General features: G+C 39.3%; 2 protein-coding genes across 4 annotated transcripts; both read left to right on the forward strand.

Annotated features, from left to right (window-relative positions):
- The first annotated feature begins 1,285 nt into the window (after window positions 1-1,285).
- LOC103712392 lies at window positions 1,286-12,398 on the forward strand. 3 transcript variants are annotated; one of them, XM_039128858.1, is made up of 2 exons: window positions 1,286-2,100; window positions 12,105-12,398. In XM_039128858.1, the coding sequence occupies exon 1, from the start codon at window positions 1,430-1,432 to the stop codon at window positions 2,048-2,050; it is 621 nt and encodes a 206-aa protein (XP_038984786.1). In that variant the 5' UTR covers window positions 1,286-1,429; the 3' UTR covers window positions 2,051-2,100; window positions 12,105-12,398. The 3 variants fall into 3 exon arrangements, with proteins under 3 accessions (XP_038984786.1, XP_038984785.1, XP_038984787.1); XM_039128857.1 differs by having other exon boundaries at window positions 12,118-12,398; XM_039128859.1 differs by having other exon boundaries at window positions 12,164-12,398.
- A 5,451-nt stretch (window positions 12,399-17,849) lies between these two features.
- Window positions 17,850-22,079, forward strand: LOC103712391 (transcription factor MYB124-like). Its single transcript, XM_008798904.4, has 12 exons — window positions 17,850-18,245; window positions 18,341-18,387; window positions 18,504-18,560; window positions 18,682-18,754; window positions 19,180-19,235; window positions 19,338-19,514; window positions 19,633-19,811; window positions 19,915-20,054; window positions 20,169-20,311; window positions 20,406-20,587; window positions 20,693-20,841; window positions 21,282-22,079. The coding sequence occupies exons 1-12, from the start codon at window positions 18,144-18,146 to the stop codon at window positions 21,384-21,386; spliced, it is 1,410 nt and encodes a 469-aa protein (XP_008797126.1). The 5' UTR covers window positions 17,850-18,143; the 3' UTR covers window positions 21,387-22,079.
- The last annotated feature ends 280 nt before the right edge of the window (window positions 22,080-22,359 follow it).

A 22,359-nucleotide genomic window follows, 5' to 3' on the forward strand; every position in this document is an offset into this window, starting at 1 on the left:
CCTTCATTCCAACTTAAATCTAACCTAACCCAACCCGACTCAACCTGACCCGACCTTATATATAAATAAATAAATAAATTATATTTATGCTTCCATTTATATTTATGTTTTATATAGATTATTTGTTAAATTACATGTAAATATGTTATTGAAATTGATGAACAATTGAGGTCTCAGTCCACAGATATTAATCCAAAAATAATATTTCAAATCTTGTCTAAAATTTCTTAGTTAACTCAAACTACTTGATTAATGTGACTTGCAAGCTGACTCAACCCAAATTTATGTTAAATGGGGTTGAATTAGAGAAATCTTAGCTTGGGATTGCTTTAGATTGGGATAGGATTAGGAGATATGGAGATTAGCTTGGGTTAGAGTTTGCCTTCAATTAAACACAATCCAATTAAGTTGCATTGTTCGGCCCGCTAGGACAAAAGAATGTGTCATGCTACCGAATCCGCTAGATGAATATACTTTTTATCAACATTTTAAATAGAAATTTGACATTACTCTTTCACCATCTGTACAATAAAAAAACTGTTTACAAGAATTATGTGGGAGTTGTTTTCAGAGGCAGTTAGCTTCTAATTGATTTGATTTCATCAAGTTCGCCCAAAATTGAGAAAGGGAACAAAAAAGGAATTAAAAAAAAAACTTTATAACTAAGGATAGCTACAACTCTCTGACCGTATATAACTATAAGAGGAAGAAAAATAAAAACTATACTTCTTCAAAATCTAACATCTAACCATTTCTTTTTCATGATTCTTGTTCACAATTTTCTTTCTAAAGAGAATGTTCTTTATTTCCTAGATACAGTGTACCTTAAAATTTACATGAAACTAGAAATATCAATCAGCCAGCATAATTTTGAGCAAAGCTTTTTGAGGCTCAACATATAACAATTCTCCTTCTCTACATTTTATCGGCGAGGAGGGGGAAAAAAGCAAGTATATGAAAATCCAAACTTTTTTTCAAGTTATAAGCTAGAGCTTTATTTTTTTTAAGAAAAGAAACACATAGAATGTAGCGCATTGACCGGCTTAACAAGCTGATATAACATTGTAAATATCACATGTATCCATATCTTTCATCATGATTTCAGGATAATATAACAAAATTCTTAAGCCATGCTCATTGTGATTAAATTCTGTTTATGATAATGAATCCATTTATCAAATATTAAATATGAATTGTCAAGTTTACTTCAGTTTCATAATTTTTCGCAAAATCTCAAAATATTCAGAGATATATTTATGTAACCCAACCCAAGAACCTCGGTACAAGTCCAGGTCCAATACGATCGGGCAGCAACCTTTCCAAGCGCTGCATTTAGTCGTGAGCTCGTGCACGGCTTTTGAAGCAATTAGAAAGAAGGCCTCATTTCCCAGCCACCCAAGTTCGCGCAACGGATAAGCCCGCCAAAACAATGGCCGCCGCCGCCTCCTCCTCCTCCTCCGCGGCCGCCGCGGTCCTCCTGTCTTCCCAGCCCTCCGCCGCCCCCAAAGCCCTCCTCCAAATCCCTTCCTCTGCCTTTCCCTCAAAAACCCCACCTTTCTTCCGACCCGGAACCAAACTCTTCGTCTCCTCCCCTCCCCCCTCCCGAACCCTCTCCCCCAAATCTCCTCGCCCCACCGCCGGCGGCGGCGGCGAGGAGGAGAGCATCTTCTTCGATGGCGGTGCCCACTATGGCGACCTCGTTGCCAACCTCCTCCTCGGCTTCACCCTCCTCTGGCTCCCCCTCACCCTCGCCGCTGTCTCCCGCGCCTTCTTCCTCCGCTACCGCTTCACCAACCGGCGGGTCACCGTCATCTCCGGCCTCACCGGCCAGGACCGCAGCGACTTCGCCTACGCCGCCATCCAGGACGTCAAGGTCGTCCCCAGGTTCATCGGCGAGTGGGGTGACATAGTGATCACCTTGAAGGATGGGACCAAGGTGGACCTGAGGAGCGTGCCCAAGTTCCGGGAGATCGCCGACTACTGCCTTTCTATGGCTGAGGGGCCGAAGGGATCGGAGGAGAGGAGTGGTGGCGGAGCAAGGGGATTCTGAGTTCCAAGTTGGGAGCTTTAGTGAGGATGTGGGTTTTCTTCTCCCAGCAGGTATGCAATCAATTTCGGTCACTTCTCTTCTGATCTTCTTGTTAATGAAGGGAAAAGAGGTTTTGTGGTTCATTTTGTGTTTGAATTGTAATATTATAGAAGGGGGGTTGACAGGAGAATTTTTCTGAATTTAATTGGAAAGTTTTTTTTATAATGTAATTAAATGTTTTATGTGCCAAGGTGGTTGAGATTGAATGATTTATTTAACCCCAAGAAGAGAGTCGGTATTGAACATTTAGTTTCGTTGAGTGATATGGTTGGGTGGGGATTGCTGATGATATAAAGAATGCATGTTTACAAGTCGAAGAAAGAATCAAGGATCAAAGAAAGAATCAAGTTAATGGAATGCTGTTTGTTGGTTGGATAAAGAATTTAGAAGAAGAAGAAGCGTAAGAGAAGATAAACACAGCTATAGTGACTCATGACGATTCGTCCATTGGCCAGGTGTCTGAAATATATGCAACCATCTGGACCTATACTATCCCAAACTCTCATGCTATTCTAGAAAAAGTGCTTAGTGCTTGCTGGTTGGAGAATTTCATGCCTCACAATGTCAAGAATAATCTTAACTAAAACAGACTGCTCATTCTCTCAAGCCTCGATAAAATTCTAACCTAACTTAAAAGCAAAGTTAATGCAATTGTGCAAGTGCATTTAAAAAAGAAAAAAAAGAGAGTTCAATACTGTTAGAACCACCATTCTCACTGGATGACTCCTCCTCTCAGCAGACTTCTTCCAACGGCTAGTCTAGTAGAGGCCAGTGATCCGTTTCTTCTACCAGCTCAGAAGCTTCGAGTCACAAGATGTCTGAGGCGTATTCCCACGAGCTTCCCACGAGCAGCTTCTTTCTTTAGTTATAACAAACTTCTGTTGTAACAATAGTCTGTTAAAAATGTTTCTGTTTCTCTTTCTGAAACAATAGAGCTTTCTCTCTCTGAAACTCTATATATATCTGAATGAACAGTGTAAGGTTAGCTGAGTTAGCTAAACCAGTTATTCAACTGTCTTACTGTTTCCTTTCATGGTATCAGAGCATTCAAGCTCACGCTTAATCCTGGGATAGCTTTCATACTTCTCACAAATGGCTGCCTCTGAAACCACGTCTTCCTTCACCCCAAGAGATACCTCCTTACCATTTATCATGCCCAATATTGCACAACTTATCTCTGTAAAACTGGATGGCTCCAATTATCTTGTTTGGAGATCTCAGTTCCTGCCGGTGCTTAGAAGCCATGATTTGTTGGGTATCGTGGATGGCTCTGAAGCATGCCCTCCCAGCATTCTTACTGATGGCTCACCAAATCCGGCGTTTATGGTATGGCATAAGAAGGACCAATGTCTACTGAGTTGGTTCCTATCTTCTCTCTCAGAAAAGCTTATCTCTACCGTATATGGCTTGGATACTTCCAAGCAAGTGTGGAGTGCTCTTGCATCCCGTTTCTCTTCTCAATCTAGATCTCGCCTTGCCCATATCCGGCGTCAACTCCAAACCCTTTCTCAAACTAACAAAAGCTGCATGGAGTATCTAGAATACGCCAAGTCTTTGGCAGATCAGCTTGCTGCTGCTGGTAAACCAGTAGATGATCAAGATCTGATTTCATATGTCCTTGGTGGTCTACATCCAACATTTAATCCATTTGTGACTTCCTTCAATTTTGCCTCCCGAGATAAGGATTTTTCATTGGAGGATTTTCAAGCTGAACTGTTGAGTTATGAGTCCATGCTTGATATTCAGAATGCCTCACTTCAATCTGATCACACTCAGTTCGCCCTGGCAGCTGTAAAAACAAAGCCCTTAAACTTTATAAGGAAGCCAAAACCTCAGAACAATGTCACCCGGCTACAACAGCAGTCTCCAACTAGACTTCCCACCAGTCACTCACCAAAACACCCATCTCGACTCAATGTAAACATGAATACTACAGCTCCTATATGCCAGATTTGTAACAAACCACGGCACACAGCACTTGATTGCTACCATAGGTTTGATTACTCCTATCAAGGTCGTCTTCCACCATCTGATCTTGCAGCAATGGTCGCTGAAGCTAATACTGCCTATGAACATCAAGTCTGGTATGCAGACAGCGGGGCGAATGCACATATTACTCCTGAAGCTTCCAATCTTATGCACCAACAGCCTGTCCAAGGAGGTGATACTGTCACAGTGGGTAATGGCTCAGGTTTGCCAATAACAAGCATTGGTTCCTCCTTCCTTCAAGTTGGAAATTCCACATTTAACTTGTCTAAAGTATTACATTGTCCTACTGCTTCTACAAACCTACTATCAATCAATAAATTTTGCTTGGATAATGATTGTTATTTTATACTCACTGGGTGTGATTTTACTGTGAAGGAGAATCAAACAAACCGAATACTACTCCATGGGCAGGTTGAGAACGGGCTCTACCCAGTTGCTGATCAAAAGAGCTCTCAAAACAAGTTGAAATGTTTCACTGCCAGTTTAGGTGTCAGTTCATCCCTTGATACTTGGCATTCACGGTTAGGACATCCTTCCGAAAGTGTTCTAGAACACTTGCTACGTCTTAAACTTCTTCCTGTCAATAAATCTTCCAAGCACTTGGGGTTTTGTTCTTCCTGTCAACTTGGCAAAGGGAAGCGTCTACCTTTTACCAACTCTACACGACAGTCCACAGTCCCTTTAGCTTTGGTTCACTCAGATGTTTGGACTTCCCCAGTACCTTCAATGAGTGGCTGTCGATTTTATGTCCTATTTGTTGATGATTTTTCTCGTTTTTCTTGGATGTATCCTCTTCGTCATAAGTCTGATGTATTTGCTACATTTGTGAAATTCAAATCCCTTGTTGAAAACTTCTTCTCTTGTTGCATCAAACAGCTACAAACTGATAACGGTGGTGAGTTTTTATCTAACCAGTTTACTCAGTTCTTAGCTCATCATGGCATTTACCATAGATTGACTTGCCCATATACATCCCAGCAAAATGGGATTGCTGAACGAAAACATCGCCACATACAGGAAATGGGTCTTACTCTGTTAGCTCAATCACATCTACCACAGCAATATTGGGTAGATGCCTTTCAAACCGCAGTATTTTTAATCAATCGTTTACCTACCAAAGTCTTACACAATACCACTCCTTATTTTTTGCTTTATCGACAGCATCCGAAGTACTCTGATTTACGAGTCTTTGGCTGTTCTTGCTATCCTCTCTTACGACCATATAACGACCACAAATTAGCATTTAGAAGCAAACGCTGTGTCTTTTTAGGTTATTCTAGCAATCACCGTGGTTATCGGTGCCTTGATCTTCTCACTGGTCGTGTGTTTGTCTCTCGTCACGTTGTTTTTGATGAGCATTCTTTTCCAGCAACAGCGGTGGATCAGCACTCAGCCGTCCCACAGAGCAAGTCACCTCCTAGTACTCCTCTTCTCATTCACAACCCAGTGGTAATCTCTGATACTTCTCTTACAACTTCATCTGCTCCTTCACTGATGAATCTTTCCCTACCTTCATATTCACCCACTTCTGGGCCCGGTTGTTTGTTACCAAGCATTTCTGCTTCTCCGGCTGATACCACTCCTTTATCCCAACCTGACAACAGACCAAACTTCTTCATTTCCACTTCACTCAATACTTCTTCTGAACCACCACTTCAAAACACAATAGTGACCCGCTCTCAAACAGGCAACTCCAAACCCAAACAGTTCCCAGATTATAAAGTCTTTCATTCCACCCGTTATCCCTTACAAGCTCTCTCTACTGTCCTCCATGAATCTGAGCCCACATGCTTCACACAGGCAGTATCTCTTCCTCAATGGCGAGCTGCTATGGGGCTGGAGTTTGATGCTTTAATGCAAAATGGCACTTGGTCTTTATGTCCACGACCTACAGATCATAGCATTATTAGAAACAAATGGGTGTACAAAATAAAGCGACGACCTGATGGCTCTGTGGAGAGATTTAAAGCCCGACTGGTTGCCAAGGGCTTTGATCAGCAGGATGGAGTAGATTATCATGAGACTTTCAGTCCGGTTATCAAACCCACCACCATTCGACTTATCTTGGCTCTTGCTGTTTCTTTTCATTGGCCAATTCGCCAATTGGATGTCTCCAATGCCTTTCTTCATGGTGTTTTAGACGAAGAGGTATACATGGAACAACCAAAGGGATTTGTTGATTCCTCACGTCCGGATTTTGTCTGTCGTTTGCACAAATCCCTCTATGGCCTTAAACAAGCTCCTCGGGCCTGGTTCAGAAGACTTTCTCAACAGCTCCTAGCATTTGGGTTTGCTGAATCTTCTGTGGACTACTCTCTCTTTACTCTTCACTCTACTGAGTTTTCTCTCTTTGTGTTAGTTTATGTTGATGACATCCTTGTCACCGGTTCTGATTCTGGTGCCATTATGAAGTTACTTACTCACTTACAATCCTGCTTTCCTCTAAAGGATCTTGGATCTTTAAGCTATTTTTTGGGTGTTGAAGCTTCAAGGACTTCTACCATGTTGCATCTGAGACAGTCCAAATATATCTCTGACTTGCTGTTTCGATCCAAGATGGAAGGTGCTAAGCCTTTGGCCTCCCCGATTGCATCTGGTCTGAAGCTTTCTGCTCTTGATGGTGAATTGTTATCTGATCCTACTGCATATCGTCAGATCGTCGGTGCATTGCAATACTGCACCATCACTCGTCCAGACATATCCTTTGCAGTCAATCAACTCTGCCAGTTTATGCATGCTCCGAGAACACCACATTGGGTTGCCACCAAACGTGTTCTTCGTTATCTCAAAGGCACCATTGACTTTGGTTTACTCTATTCACCTTCATCTGTCACCTTACATGGTTACAGTGACTCTGATTGGGCTGGCAATCCTGATGATCGACGCTCTACCAGTGGCTATGGCATTTTTCTTGGTCAGAATCTTGTCTCCTGGAGTGCTAAGAAGCAAACTGTGGTGTCTCGCTCCAGCACGGAGGCCGAGTATAGGTCCATGGCTCTTGCTACGGCTGAGCTTTACTGGATCCGGATGTTGCTTCATGAGTTTCAAATCTCTTTGCCATCACCTCCCATTTTATGGTGTGATAACGTCGGAGCACTTGCTCTAGCATCCAATCCGGTTTTTCATGCTAGGACCAAACATATTGAAGTTGATTATCATTTCATCCGAGAGAAGGTTGTGAACAAAGATCTTGAAGTTCACTATCTTGCCACCCAAGATCAGGTTGCTGATATTTTTACCAAAGGTCTTTCAGCCTCTCGATTCAGCCTTTTGCGTTCCAAACTGGTGGTTTGTCCCCTATCATCAGTTTGCCGGGGGGTGTTAGAACCACCATTCTCACTGGATGACTCCTCTCAGCAGACTTCTTCCAACGGCTAGTCTAGTAGAGGCCAGTGATCCGTTTCTTCTACCAGCTCAGAAGCTTCGAGTCACAAGATGTCTGAGGCGTATTCCCACGAGCTTCCCACGAGCAGCTTCTTTCTTTAGTTATAACAAACTTCTGTTGTAACAATAGTCTGTTAAAAATGTTTCTGTTTCTCTTTCTGAAACAATAGAGCTTTCTCTCTCTGAAACTCTATATATATCTGAATGAACAGTGTAAGGTTAGCTGAGTTAGCTAAACCAGTTATTCAACTGTCTTACTGTTTCCTTTCAAATACGAGGTGACAGATCTCACACCATAATGCATGTTCTGTCACAAATAAGCAGCCATGTCCAACACAACTAGTTAGATTTACTTAGACTTCTGCATTTTGTTCTGAGTTGGATTTGACTCCAAGAATTTGGTAGTTATATTTATAATTCTCCTAGATTGTCTATGGGTTAAGATCTAGAGTCATTTTGATCTTAAATAGATCACATTCTTCTATGATAAAATGTAATTCTCTTAATTTAAGAGAGGATGTGATCTAAGATGATGATTCTTTTTCTGCTTTATTTTGCTGGCTTGGTGCTGGGGAGGAATCGTATTTTGAAGAGTATATGAAAAAATACCAGAGGAATTGGCCATATCATGGGAGGATGAGGATTTTGTTTTTGAATTAATGGATCATTAGATATCTGTATCCTTGAATGGCAAGGCAAATGATGATGATACATGACTGAAGGGGCATTAACACACGGTGACTCCAAGGAAATTAAAATTTGGATTTTATTTTGTTTAACCAAATAATCTCTATGACGGATTACACTTTCCTTTCTCTTCTTTTTTCTTTCCACTTCTTATCATTCCTTCCTCCTATCATTTTCGTATAACCATTTAATAAAGATGAGTTATGGCAGCCACCTCTTTGGAGGAAGCTACTTGACCTCAAGATGGGTATGCAGGGGCCCCTAAGTTGCTGTTGATGAGATTAACTTTTACTTTTAAATTAGCGTGATTGAAATGCATAAGATAGAAAAGAACTGTAACTCTGCTAAATCCCATTTCGAGCTTAGTTGATCTCCTGCCACTAGGATCAAATCCTACTTCCACCACTACTCAAATAATCCCCCTCGTTTATGGGTTATGCCAATTCAATTCCAAAGTGCTGTCCCTGATCATTCTCTCTTAGATGATAAACAAACCCTAAGAATCAACATCATACAAACAATGACCCAGCGTTCATGAAAATTAAGTAAAGATGGGAAGCTAATGTATTATCAGGAGAGTGAAGGAGAAAGTATTTTGTCATATCGTGATGTTGACGGGATGTTCACCATGATGAAAAAAGTGGAGTGCCTCATTTTGTTATCACTCTCCAGATGAAAAAAATATGCTTACCTAGTACAATGCTATCCTCTTTGTTGAAAAAGTATGGCATTCTTGTCTTGGGACGTTAGACTTCAATTTCATCAGGATTCCTCCAAACTGATCAAAGCTTAACTTACTGAAAGCTTCACCAAGAAAGTCACAAACTCTGTGTAACTTATTCTGTTAATTAAGCTCAAACTATTAACATCTGATATACATTTTTAGCCCCTTCATTGACTGCTTAAGCTTTTGGGGTCTAGTGGTAATGTTATGTGCTTATGTATCAAAATATATTGGATTAAAAAATATATTCTAGTGTTTAATTGTTTCTTGATATCTATAGATATCCGTTCCTGCAGAAGTTTATTTCCTCCTTTCAGCCAAGAAAATCAGTTTAGAAAGAAGCATGAGGTATCGCACATAGAGTAACCATTTCTTTCTTCCCTAGGATTGTGGCTGTCACCTGGTTCATTTTGATTATTTTCTACATGACATTATTATGAATTTTCTTTGCTGTGTGATGGAAAAGAGCATGTTTAAGGAATATTAAAGTCACATAAAAGAGCAACAGGTTTCATGTGACATTTGATTAACTAAAAATTGCAAGTCCTGAAGTCTTGAACATACTAAAATGTTATGTAAGCATTATTACTCAGTAAATTTAAGATTAAATTCATTGCCTGTGCTTGTTATCTTGCATTCATCTATTGTGGATGGCTATTGGTCTTGGACCTGCTCAAATAGAAAATTCATAGCCTCCTTCTGAACTAATGTTTAGACCTTATTGATCAGAGGAAAGTACATAATTAATAAGTCATAATATTCTTGAAGTTGAGGATTTGTCATTGCAAAGATATCTTGTATCATGTTAGTGCTGTTTGTAATTTTTCAGATGCTATTTCTGAGATATTGCGTTGTAATCTAGCATGCTTTAGTTATATGGATGGTCGTGCAATGAAAATGTAGATGAAAAGGATATAAACAAAAGAGTTTGGATTGGTTGGAGATTAAATGCTTGTCTGATATACTCTATGATAATCCTCTTTTCAATCACAAAGAGGATGGAAAATAATTCGGTACCTGGTATTTTAAAGAAGTTGTAAATACATACCAGCACTTCTTTAGACTAAGAAAGAAATAATGGAATGGTTAGAATATTTGCTGAATGGCTAGTCATTCTTTTCTTTCTTTAAGGAGAAAAGAAGAGGAGTTAGGAAGCCCTATACTGGTTCGTCTGCTTTTGTTCAGAAAGTGGAAGTTACAAAAACAGGAACACGAGGCAAGCCTGAAAACAAAACAACATGGGAAACTACCACTAGACAAATCAGTTATAGTCTCCAAAGCATTGAAGAACCAATAAGAAAGTCTTCCTCTTCTTCTCTGCGGACATTCTGGTCCAATCAATCACGAGAGAGAGGATGATGTCCAGAACCTGTGGAGGAGTATTTTAACTGGCTACTTCTCTTAATTCTCAAATGTTTGTGGCCTTAGATTTTTCACGTGATATTGGCATAAATCATTCAACTTATAATGGTATCGTCACAAGCAAAGTTTGCCGTCTCGGTACCGGACTTTGTACCGGTGCCACATTAGCACAATGTCAGTACGATATGGTACGAAATTTTTTTTTGGCATACCGAGTGTTGATATGCTATCCATATCGGGTATCGGCACCAAACTAGTACAGTATGCCCTGTACCACCAGATTTAGGCTGGTATGGCGTACCATGATCACAAGGAAAGATGATGCAAGCTTGGTGTCAATGAAAATTTGCATGCATCTAATGCAAATTACAAGACGTGGTTTCAGGTTTCAAACAAAAGAAACATGTGTCATTCTGTTTCTGTTTCTGTCAGACTATTAAAGTTTGATGCCATTTAGTTGATTGTGCTGTGTCTTTTAGCTGAGCTTTCGCATATTTTTCTTAACATATTGTTTCTTTCTGCAACTTTGGGCAATGATGATTTAAATAAAAGATTATGTAGGACTAATGAAATATGGCACTGTTGTTAATTGATAAAAAGAGCAGGGCTCTAAACTCAATGAGTTCAAACTGAGTAGAAGATGTGGGGGGCATTGCAAGAAATGCTATTCCGATAGGGAGATAAGTAGAACTCAGCCTGCAAGCTGAACATAAAGTGAAGAGTAGCATCAATGAGAGTTTTCTGTTCTCCTGGATCTAGATTGTAAAATCACACAAAGCTTTGTGGAAAACAAAATTTAATGAAGTAAAGCCTACTAGATGCACCTAAAATGGATAATATGATTGCGAAACATTTTAGATGGTGAACGAAAGCCAAAGGATGCTCGGTTAAGAGGAGCATGGATTTGTTTAGCAAATTGTAGAATTTGAGTGACAGTCCTTCATCATAGCCTTCCAAAATAATTGTTAAGAAGCAGGTAAAATCCTTTACAGTTGTTGGTAAGTAGAACCGAAACTGTACCTGTTTGAGAATTTTAAGACGCTTATAAAGGTTGATGTTCAACATGGTGAAACTTCAAGGATTGCAAATTCTAGTCGTGCATATATGGCCTTTAGAGGAGGTCCGAGGTTCAAATCCTGAGTATTACTCATAAAATATATTTTGTGCACGTGTGTAAAGAAAGAGAAAAATACCTTAATTTTATAGTTTTCATTTTGAGAGTATGTTAGATCATCTTTACGTTTCCAATTTCATTAAGTTTACAGGGCTTGTAAAACCCCTTTAGGAAATATCATGATTGCTCAACTGATTCACAATGATGGATGAAAGAATTCCTGAAGCTTGCTTCTTTGGTCTTCCTAATATCTTGGCTAACTTATGTAGTCCTTTGTACATCTTGAATAACTATTTAGCTATGAAGTCATTCCATTTATAATGGGAAAATGTATTTGAAATATATTAGGCAGATTCATGCATGACAAATGAGGTGAGAAGGGGAATTTCTTTATTAATTGCAGAATATTTCAAAAGAGAAGCATTCTACGGAGTTAATTGTGGTTGATTTGAAGTTTTTTCTTCAAAGTTACTGCTCAGAATATCTTACTATTTTTTTTTTAAAGCTACTTCTTAGTTTATCTTACAATGCTATTGTAATGCCTTTTTATATGTTCAAAATACATTTATTTGTCATTGTCAAGTACCCCCTACACTTGAACTTTTAAAGATGGATATACAGAAAGAAACAAGTAGGATAATATGAGGATAGCAGAATGAATATTAATGTTACCAACTTCAAAGAAGCCCAAATATTAACAGCTTCTGAAGCATGAATATGTTGACAACTTATGATCTCAACAGAGATTTGTACAGTATGTTTTTTCAGAATCCATCCACATAGGTCTATGTCATAAAGTGGGAGCCAAACTCAGGTACCATACACCAAATTCTCGCATTCGGAGAGGATCGGATCAGAAGCTGCCGGTTCCAAGGAGTATTTTGAAGCATCTCTGTTGAAAGATGGTAAAAGATAGTGCTCTCATCTGAACAAATGGTTTTTTGTCCCCCTATTTGAATACCGTTGGTCTTTCCATCTCTTAGTCAAAAGAGAGCACATGCGTAGCTACTTTGCACAGCACTCCTAATTAAAAAACATTATTGCTTCCATATTCGCCTCTAATCGAACATAGTTCGCGCTGCGGTGGAGAACTAAGACTTCATTCATTGATACCAAGCTAGGATACCTAAGAAAATGAACTTTAACTGTACAGGACTAGAATACGTATAGCATTTACAAGCACCATAGTAGTGAACTGATAATCTACATAACTGTGATGGAAGGCTTATTTCTAGATCATTTTCCAACACCATATCTGTGATCTACATAAGTTTATGATTTCAACATTGTAAGAATATATAAGGTTTTTAGTTACATCCTTTTTTTCTTTCATTTGGAGAAAGGATTCCTTTTCTACATATGCTCATTCTTCTATTGTTTTTCTCTTTGTTATTCCTATATGTGCTGATATTGGATATTTGACAAGGAAGCTTTGCTGAAGAAAATCTTAGTTTCACTCCCTATGGATAAGAGCCCCTTGCAAAGGTCTGACCATGAGTAACAGTTCCCTCAGAGGTGCACTCGCCAGAGTGATCCTGACCCAGCACTCAGTTTTAGTGAAAGGGGCACCGACCCTTTAACATATTCAACACTTCTCGTACAGTAGTTGCTCTTGCTTTACATGAGCACACTGACAAGCCTTAGCTCTTTTCTTTAAGAGGGATCTTTTAGCAGTCTCATCATTCCACAACGTCCTCCGACCCACTGTACCGTCCTTATTTTTTGCACACCCACATAGAGTTTCATAGTGGCATAGGATCCCAATTCCTTGCTTTTTTGCGTGCGCTTGCCCGTGGAAAGAAAGGTGGGTGAGGACTGCAACCAAAAGGCTTCTCAAATCAAAGCTAGATCCCACGCCCGTGGAGGAATCCCATGCAGCACAAAGTAACCCCATGATGTAAGATATCATCAGATAGCTCCTGTGGGACCTTTCTATATATTCTTCTTTTGGATTGTTTCACGGGGCTTCCTTTTTTTTTTTCCTGCAAGCATCGTTTACTTAATGGCACCGAAACAAGCTTTCCATTCTAAAAAGATAAAGGAAAAGAAAAGAAAAGGAGAAGGCTCTGCAGACTTTTGCATTGCTTTGGCTTTCATCAAGCTTTATTCCACATTAAAATAAATGCAATCTTCTGCCCCGTTTCTTCTTTCTGAATGCTCCTTTTGCATTATATCTTGAATTCTCAATCAAAGCCTTTACCTTCCAAAGGAAAATAGAACTAAAAATTTCTAAAACCTGTTTTTGTTTTTTTGTTTTTTACTTAAAAGCGTCATTTCCCCTTTTTTTTACTTAAATTCTGGGGCGCTAATGTCCATGAGAAGAAGATCCTTTAGATGCACTCTAGGGATTCACACTGGGCTCTCTCTCTCTCTCTCTCTCTCTCTCTCTCTCTCTCTAGTAGCCTTTATAATTGCTACAGAATTCTACATTTTCATTGGATGTAACAAATAGACTAGGATTCATTGTTCTATCTAAAGCATACATGTAGAGCAAATGGAGGAAATCTGTCTCTCTCACACACACATTCATAGGAAAGCAAATAAAGACTGACAAGATAGAATTGCACATAACTCATTTTTCTTTGTTTTCCTCCAACAAAACTAGGAGGTATACTTTTAAGTTTGGAAACTAAATTTGCGAAAATGTTCTGCTATCCTTAATAATGGCGACCATTCTTATATGAAGATTAATAAAGAACTCAAGGAGGAAGTGACGGTGAGACGCCTTAGACGCTAGCGACGTTGATGATCTTAAGGAGCAAGGACAAATAGGCCTCTATACATAAAAATATTTTCTGTGTAGTTTTGCTAAATGTTTTTGCTACTACTATTTTGTTTGCTATTGTTTACTATTTTTTGTCCTCCCATGCTTGTTTTGCAGCATTATATATTTATGTATAAATATTAATAAAGTGAATTATTATATTTTCTTTATTTTTTATTTTTTAAAAGTTTTAGATATTCAAGTTGTTTTTGAAATTTTATTCTTTATTTTTTGAACTATGAATCTTTAATTCTACTTGAAACGCCCAACTTCTAATTGTTCCTTGGGGGGGAGAGGTTGCTTGTAGAAGTTGGTAAAAAATAAAGAATAATATGTGTGAAAGTGGCATGAGTGGACTTTGCTACTTCCAACACATGGGAGGTGCTTAGTTTGAAAATTGTGGCTGTGGAGCCCACTAAACCCCACATCCCGCACCCCGCCCATCCCACCGCGGGCCCCCGTCCCGTTCTAAATCATCACCACGCATTAGAGTTTATAAAAAGAAAAAAGAAAATAAAAAGGATAGGAAAAAAGAAAATAAAAAGGGAGAATGTACAATAATTTATACCTAAAATTTTTATTTTTGACCACAATAAGGCAACGAACTCCATGCCAGAAACCATTAGCAGTAACCTCTTCAGTATATTAATGTTACAATGACGAGAGTACTTTATGAGATAGCATGACAAAGTTCTCAACATAAGAATCCAAACATTCCTCTCCTCTCATAGGTGTCAACAAATGATTAATTAAAATCAATCTTATGCCCATAAGAGATTGCTATTCTTATATCCCCCAGGTAAGAGTAGTTTTATTTAAGTTGTATCAATGGCTTATAGCCAGATACCAGCTACAATGAAAAATGATGAATGATGACACGATCTAATAAAAAAATATTGTTAGAAATTATGATGAAGTTTAGGTATTATCCGGATTGTGTTATTATGCTGTTAAAACATCATGGCACTTATTTTGAACTTAGATGGGTTCAATCAATAACACGTATCCCCTAAATGAGTGGCTAAACTAATAAGAAAGTTTAAATCGCTTAAAGATAGCTTATTTTAAATATATTATGACAACTTAAAACAGGCACACATTTAGCTGACCGTTGCTGATGCGTGTAACTCGAGGGGAGACCTCCCAAAGCTGTTAAATATGAAAATGACATTATTTTGAATTTTTGATTCGACTCCATCTAATGCTGGTACACAGATACCACGTGGCACGGAGCCTTCCGGTTTGGTTGCACGTGTCATCTGGATAAATGTTCATCATCAGCTCTGCTGCATTGATCATTGCAGCGGATCCTGTCTCAAAGGAATCTAGTCTTTGGAGTCAGGAAATTCCTGATGCCGTGACTACCTTGCTTACTTTGGAACGGCAGTTGGCACAGCGTTCTTCTGAATCTACTTAAAATACGGCACCGAAATCTGTGTCAGAGGACCACCGTTGGCACCGAAATTCTTCCCACACCTGACGTGGCCGTACCTGCTGTTTGACACTATGCTGGGTCCCACTGTTTTAAAGTAAAAAAAGATAAAATCCAAACCTTGCAACGGCTATTTAGTGAGGAAAAAGCTATTAGGCCCAACTTTGGTACCAAAGAAGTTCCCTGCATGGCCACATCGATCCATGAATGTAAGGTGGCAGCCACCGAGATCGTACCATAGTTAGAACGGAGCTTTGTTTCCATCGATATGGTCCAGATTCGAAACGCACGAGCGTCGATTAAATATTGAAAACCGGATGCCTTCTGTCTGAATACGCTCGGTGGGAACGCTATTTAATTTAGCTGGTACTGAGGTGATGTACTCATACGTGGAGTGACCCACGAGTCAGAGAGGGTATGAGCAAAAATTTTTACCCGCATCTGCATCGAACATTCTCTGGTGGAAGGAGAGTCCAGTGGAAGCCGGTACGCGGTGAAGTTTCCTCTCCCACTCTTATTTTTTTTAAAAAAAAGAAAGAAGTAAGGTGGCACGAGGAGATTGGTGCTTAGCACATTCAACACCTAATGTAACTTGCACCAACCTGGTGAATGGCACATTTGGCGATCCACATAGAATCCCAGCAATCTGGGAAATATTTGGGTAACAGAGTTGGTCCTGAAGCATTGTTTCTTCATGACATTGCTTCTCCACTTCTACATCCAGAAGTCATACTTTTTAATAGATATCATAAATAAATTTTTAGTTCAATTGTTCTTTTTATAATTATTTATTTCAAACATTATGGACTGCATTTATTGACATAAGAGTATAGTCCAAAAGTAAGCAAAATGCGTGGAGTGGCACGCTTCTAAATAAGAAATACGGCTTCACAAGAGAGATATTAAACTATGTTTAGGGTTGCAAATGACTATTGTTAGTTATGAGCGACTGAGGATGAGCTCAATAACTTACCTGTCTAGGCTAGGCATGGCTGGAAACGGAGTGGACTAATACAAAATTCATTGCTCCACATATAAAAGAGCAGACCTCAAATATTAAAAGTTTTGTAAAAATGTATAAAGACTCAGCTTGGTTTGATAAAAAGCTTGGCTAAAGTTGTGTTAGAATCAAAATATAAAAGATATCTCTAGGGCTTGGCTCAAGCTTGAGCCTAGCTTGAGTAGCCTTTTGATCATAAAATGAGCTGAGCGTAGGCGGCCTCTATCTATATTATAATAACAATAATATATATATTCAAAAAACTTCTTGAGAGCAATCTAGCAGCTGTTTTTTATTATATATTTCGATATGTAAATCTATATTTTTTTTCAATTTCTAAATTCAAGAGAATCAAAGCAATGAATCTCATAAATATGTTTCTTATAGCTATAATGAAATTCTGCATCCGACACTTAGGTAGTCATAGCATTAACGCTTTGTCCCGTGGTCTACGATGTTACCTGAGGATCTAATATGAATAGGCACATAAATGCATAGATCGAAGGGTAATGTTATAATTCAAGTATAAATGGTGCATAAGCATGCTCGAGGTAGCACGAGTTTTGGCTAGTGCCAGTTGTACAACTTGCACATATAAATCTCAGCCTAACATTTAGTGCTAATCGACAAACCGCATTACAGAATAGTATATTTAATTAGAATGGTGTTATTATCTAGATCACTCAATTAAATGATATTATATCCAACTCGAAGAGGAATCAAGTTTTCAGGTGAATCAAATCGGCAAGATCTTTTGATATTGTCCTGCAACATTGGGGCGTCAATAGTGTGATAATCCTGGGGTGCACAAAGGGGTCCTTACAAAAGATGTCTCTTTTAGAATTCCTCATCCCAAACTCCGGGGAGCTTTCCCTCTATTTTTTCAAAAAAACAAAAAGAGCCGCATTGGATTGCATCATCATAACGCCGCCGACCTCATTTCCAAACTTCGCCGGGGCCCACATCCTCCAACCAATCTCGCCCACCCGTTGCCAATCCCCGTCCGAACCGCGCTACAGTCACCTTCGACAGCAACTTACCAACCTCGGTCCTCCCATTCGCAAAAAGGAAGGTAACCAGATCCCGGTGACCACACCGCCGGAACGGGTAACAATAAATAACCCCACCCCTGGTTCACGACTCGTCGGAGAGAACGAAGAAGAAGAAGAAAGCAGTACTTTTTGAAATGGAAAAATAGCGAACAACTAAGTATTTAATTTTTTTTACCTCAGTAAAAAGTCGGTCACGAAGAGTATGAGCTGTTCTTAAACGCACCGGTAGTGAAATCCATCACTTCCTCTTCCTTGTTTGCTCTATTAATCTCTTCATCTCCTCGTTTTATTTCACCTCTTCGCCAGTTTTTTAAATTGGTTTTGGACGTATCCGAATTCGCGCTCTTGAGAACCCTAGTCGATCCTCGGGGAAAATTATTCCCCATCGATTCGTTGGAGATCGGATCCGCTGATCTCCTCGATTCGATCTCTGGATCCTCTTTCCGACGGGCTCCGTCTCGACCGAATCCGTGCTCTCTCATTTGGGTTCTGGATGACGCAGGGAGTGGAGGGTTGGAGAGGGGATCGGGTACGGAAGCGGCGGGGATGAATTCTGATGGTGCTGTAGCTCCGCCGGCTGCGGCGGCGGCGGGGAAGGCGGCGGCGCCTCCGAAGAAGGATCGGCGTATCGTCAGCTGGACTCCAGAGGTCGCTCTTTTTTTCCCTCTTTGTTGATGTGTTCGTGTTTTGTTTGCTTGGGCGGAGAGGTTTCTGAGGTGACGATGGTGTTGGTTTCTTTGCAGGAGGATGATCTGCTCCGGGAGCAAGTCGCTCTTCATGGAACTATCAAGTTAGTCTCCGGATTTCGCTCTATTTTCCTGTCTCTATTTTATTTTGGTTTGATAGAACAGTTTCCATGGCTGAATTGGATCATTTGAGGTGGTTCTGATGTGGGTTTTTGGGCAGCTGGACGAAAATTGCATCTCAATTCAAGGATAAGAGCGGGAGACAGTGCCGAAGAAGGTAGGTGGAGTTGGAAATGGCTCAGAGAGAATAGAAAAGGAGCGATATTTTTGTTTATTTGATTGCGGTTTTATTGAAATTTTTGGCCTGAAATGATGGAAACATGGTGGTGAAATTTCAGATGGAATTCGTACTTGAATTCAGAGTGTAAGAAAGGTGGATGGTCGCCAGAAGAGGACAATCTCTTGTGTGAGGTATGAATTGGATTAGTAGTGCATCAAGTGTTTTTGTTTAATTTTTTTTTCAGAATATCTATTTTCTAGATATAGTCTAGACCTAGTTTGATTGCAAAGTAGTATTTTTCCGCTCAAAAGTTGTATTTGTTGAGAGAAATTTGTGATTATATTATCTATCATATATCTTAGGTATGTGATGTTGGGTTTATATGGTTCTTTATATGTGTGGTTGATCATTCTGACAGCGGGTTGATACAGTTATATCTCTTATCGAATTATCTGAGTTGATAGAAGTTGCTCTTATCTATTACATTTGCATAGCATGTATTCCATAGTTTAAGGCCCTGTTCTCTTGCTTCGATTTTAATTCAAATTTCTGTTTTGAGAGTCAGTTGACCTCCGGATATGGTCCATAACAAATTAGAGTAAAAACTGATTTGTAGGCTCAGAAGGTTTATGGGAACAGATGGACTGAGATTGCAAAAGTAGTCTCTGGCAGGTAATTTTCTCTGACTAATATTTTTGACATACTTCTAATGCTACAGAGGAATAAAAACCAAGAGAAGTAGAGAACTGATGCATATCATTTGTTTAACAACAGAACAGATAATGCAGTCAAGAACCGATTCTCTACCCTCTGCAAGAAAAGAGTGAAGAATGAGGCTTTATTCAAGGAAAATAGCGGTTCATTCCTGAACCCAAATAAGAGGGTCATAATTCAAAATGGATGCATCACAGTTCAGACAACGGAATTATCGCTATCCACAAAGCAGATGAGGTATCGAAAACATCAAACAAAAATCAAGACCACCCGCGAAAGCACACATTTTTTCCATGTTACTGATGATTGATGCAACTGACGGATACACTCGATGTATTTTGCCTTTGCAACACAGGTACAATATTTCAGATCTTAAAGAAAATAAAATAAGGGAACAATATCTTGGGAACCATGGAATGAAAAAAGATCAGTTAAGGTCTCCTCTGGCAGGGCTTGCTCAAAACTGTAACACTGCGGGCGGATTGCTGAATCAACATCTCATTGGAAATGACCCAAGGACAGCAGTGTGTGATGGTAAGCAATGATAAACTTGTATTTCTTTTACTGTTGCTCTATATTTATTTCAAGGAGTTGCTTCTTATGTCATTAACACATACCCCATCTTGCATGTAAACAGATAATAAGACTAAAGGTACCTTTCTTAGAAAGGATGATCCAAAATTAACTGCCTTGCTTCAACAAGCGGAGATGCTAAGTTCCCTTGCACAAAAAGTTAATGCAGAAAACACCAAGGAGAGCCTTGATGATGCCTGGAAGGTGCTGATTACTAGCCTATTTCACTAGCACTTCCTGCTTGCTTTGTTTGTAACTGGCAAAGTATATTGGGAGGCTATAATTTAATATGTTATTTTAATTGTAATAATAATTCAGGAAATCCAAGACTACCTTGCCCAAACAGAAGAGACTGGATTACTGAATAGGAAAATTTCTGGAACAGATTTTCTACTGGATGACTTCAGAGACCTCATGGAGGATCTAAAGGGCACCAATACAATAAGTCAGCAATCTTTGAGGTAATAACAATTGTCTGTCCAGTAATTTTGGCTGATAACTCAGTCTGTTATTCTGGCCCATGTCCATCGAACTCACAACTAGTCTATTGTGTAGGCAATCTGATTTGCATCAAAACAGTCAAGGAAGCTCAGAGCGCAGCACGGGGTCAACTGACCACTTCGAAACTCAAAGAAATGACAGGGATCATTGGACTGACAATTGTTCATTTAACAACGATGCAGAGGTCAATGGTCCTCATGAAAATGTGCGGCTTCCAAGTATAAGCACTCATCAAGGTAATAATCAATATTCACAAAACATAGGTTTTTTCAGTTCCATCAATTCATTCATGTTACTGGGACGGGGAAGTATTTACACAATACAACTTGTTCTTCTTGCAGAGGAAGTCTCGCCTCCTACCAAAAGGCCAAAGGAGAATGATGAAAACAATTGCAATGTTTCTAATTCTCAGTTTGCCTCACCTCTTCCAACAACCCCACCTTTCCGATCATTAGCAGATGGGATTCGAACCCCAGAATTTACAGCAAGTGTAAGCAATGATTTTAGTGTCTTCCTGTGTTCTTGTAGCATATTCAAATAGACACAAATCCCATAGACTCAAAGGCTCCTCAGATAGCAAGTAGAAACAGAAAAAAGATGACTGTGAGCCTTTCTTTCGCCTAAAACATGAAAGGTACATTTTGGATTAGCATCACATAATATTGGAGGAAAACTTATATGTGCCTGCATGAATCAAGTGAAGGAAGATGTTGAAATAGTTAATAATATTATTTAGCAGGGTAATGCTGACTGTATGTGGTGTTACTTTCTTTTATATTCCAGGGGAAAAATTGAACCTAGATGATTTAGTAGGGACGAAGCTGGTGCTTTATGTTCTTTGTAACAATTGCATTTGCTTTCATCTAATATGTTAGTATTTCATAGTGTTCTCTCTCTTAAATTAATACATAGCTTTGTTGTATGGTCCAGGAGAGGCGTTTCTTGCTGAGTATAATTGGCCTGCCATCACCAGCCCCCAGCCCCAAATCCTCTCAACAGCCAACCTGCAAAAAGGCTCTTCTTGATGGCCTTTAACAAATAGTGCCATTTCTGAAGGTCTTTTTACATCTCTCTAAACATTTTCATATTTAGAAGCTCTGAAAAATCATCTTTGTCCCAATATTGTGATAATCTATTTGTAGGTTCTTCTTGTTGCCTTTTTTGGTGAGCCATGGACCTTCTCCTGTTTTTCATCAAAAGTTGTTCTTAGGTCTGTATCTGATGTGTGTTGCCCGGTGCTTTGAAATGTTCCTTGGCCTTTTATCATCTTAGTCTTGTTTGTTTGCATACCCGTTTGGTATTGAGCTTAGCATTTGCGCTCTCCCATTCCTTATTCTTGCTATAGGATTGTTGTGCTCCAGCCCACCTCAAACAGTTTGGTTTGTCATTTCTTGTACATATACTGCATTATAGAGTTATCATGTTGCAATTATACAAGCTTTATTTATTAAAAAGTGGATGAAGGACCAGCCAGTTGAAGTGGATGCCCTCTTTGGTTTGGTCTAATGTGTAAGATATGTAATAAGGAAGCTTTCTTGATTGTGTCATGTCTGTAACCATTCCTTGTATCTGTTTGACTGGAGATTGGGACCTGTAATTGGTGTTTTATTCTGTAATATATAATTCCCTTTTCTCCTTGTTGTACTTATCTTGAGTTTTTCAGTTTCTCAGTCATTTGCAACACTGTAATTAAAATGAGAATGTATGATAGGCTTTGCATGTTAGAAATTATTGTTTTTCAATTTAAACATAATATTAACCAGAGTGCTCCGAAAAATGAGTCCTATTTTATGTTTTGACATGGTTGCTGTTCTTTCCTATATGTTTCCTTGCTATTTCAAGGGGATGACTCGAAACAGCTACAAGTTTATCTTGCTCTACTTAAACAAAGTGTGTATGTATATACAACGCATGCATATATAACCTAGAAGAAAAATTCCAGTCCGACTGCCTTGATTAATAACAAACTAAAAATAATAGATTCAACCAGAGAATTGGGCACCACTGA

The sequence above is a fragment of the Phoenix dactylifera genome, chromosome 8 (genome assembly GCF_009389715.1).
Source record: "Phoenix dactylifera cultivar Barhee BC4 chromosome 8, palm_55x_up_171113_PBpolish2nd_filt_p, whole genome shotgun sequence".
Taxonomy (NCBI): Eukaryota; Viridiplantae; Streptophyta; class Magnoliopsida; order Arecales; family Arecaceae; genus Phoenix; species Phoenix dactylifera.

Bases quoted from the DNA above. Each gene is read 5' to 3' on its own strand.
- LOC103712391 (XM_008798904.4), top strand. From the start codon at position 18,144: ATGAATTCTGATGGTGCTGTAGCTCCGCCGGCTGCGGCGGCGGCGGGG. The intron at 18,755-19,179 runs GTATGAATTGGA...ACTGATTTGTAG, and splicing joins AGGACAATCTCTTGTGTGAG to GCTCAGAAGGTTTATGGGAA. The intron at 19,515-19,632 runs GTATCGAAAACA...TTTGCAACACAG, and splicing joins CTATCCACAAAGCAGATGAG to GTACAATATTTCAGATCTTA.
- LOC103712392 (XM_039128858.1), top strand. From the start codon at position 1,430: ATGGCCGCCGCCGCCTCCTCCTCCTCCTCCGCGGCCGCCGCGGTCCTC.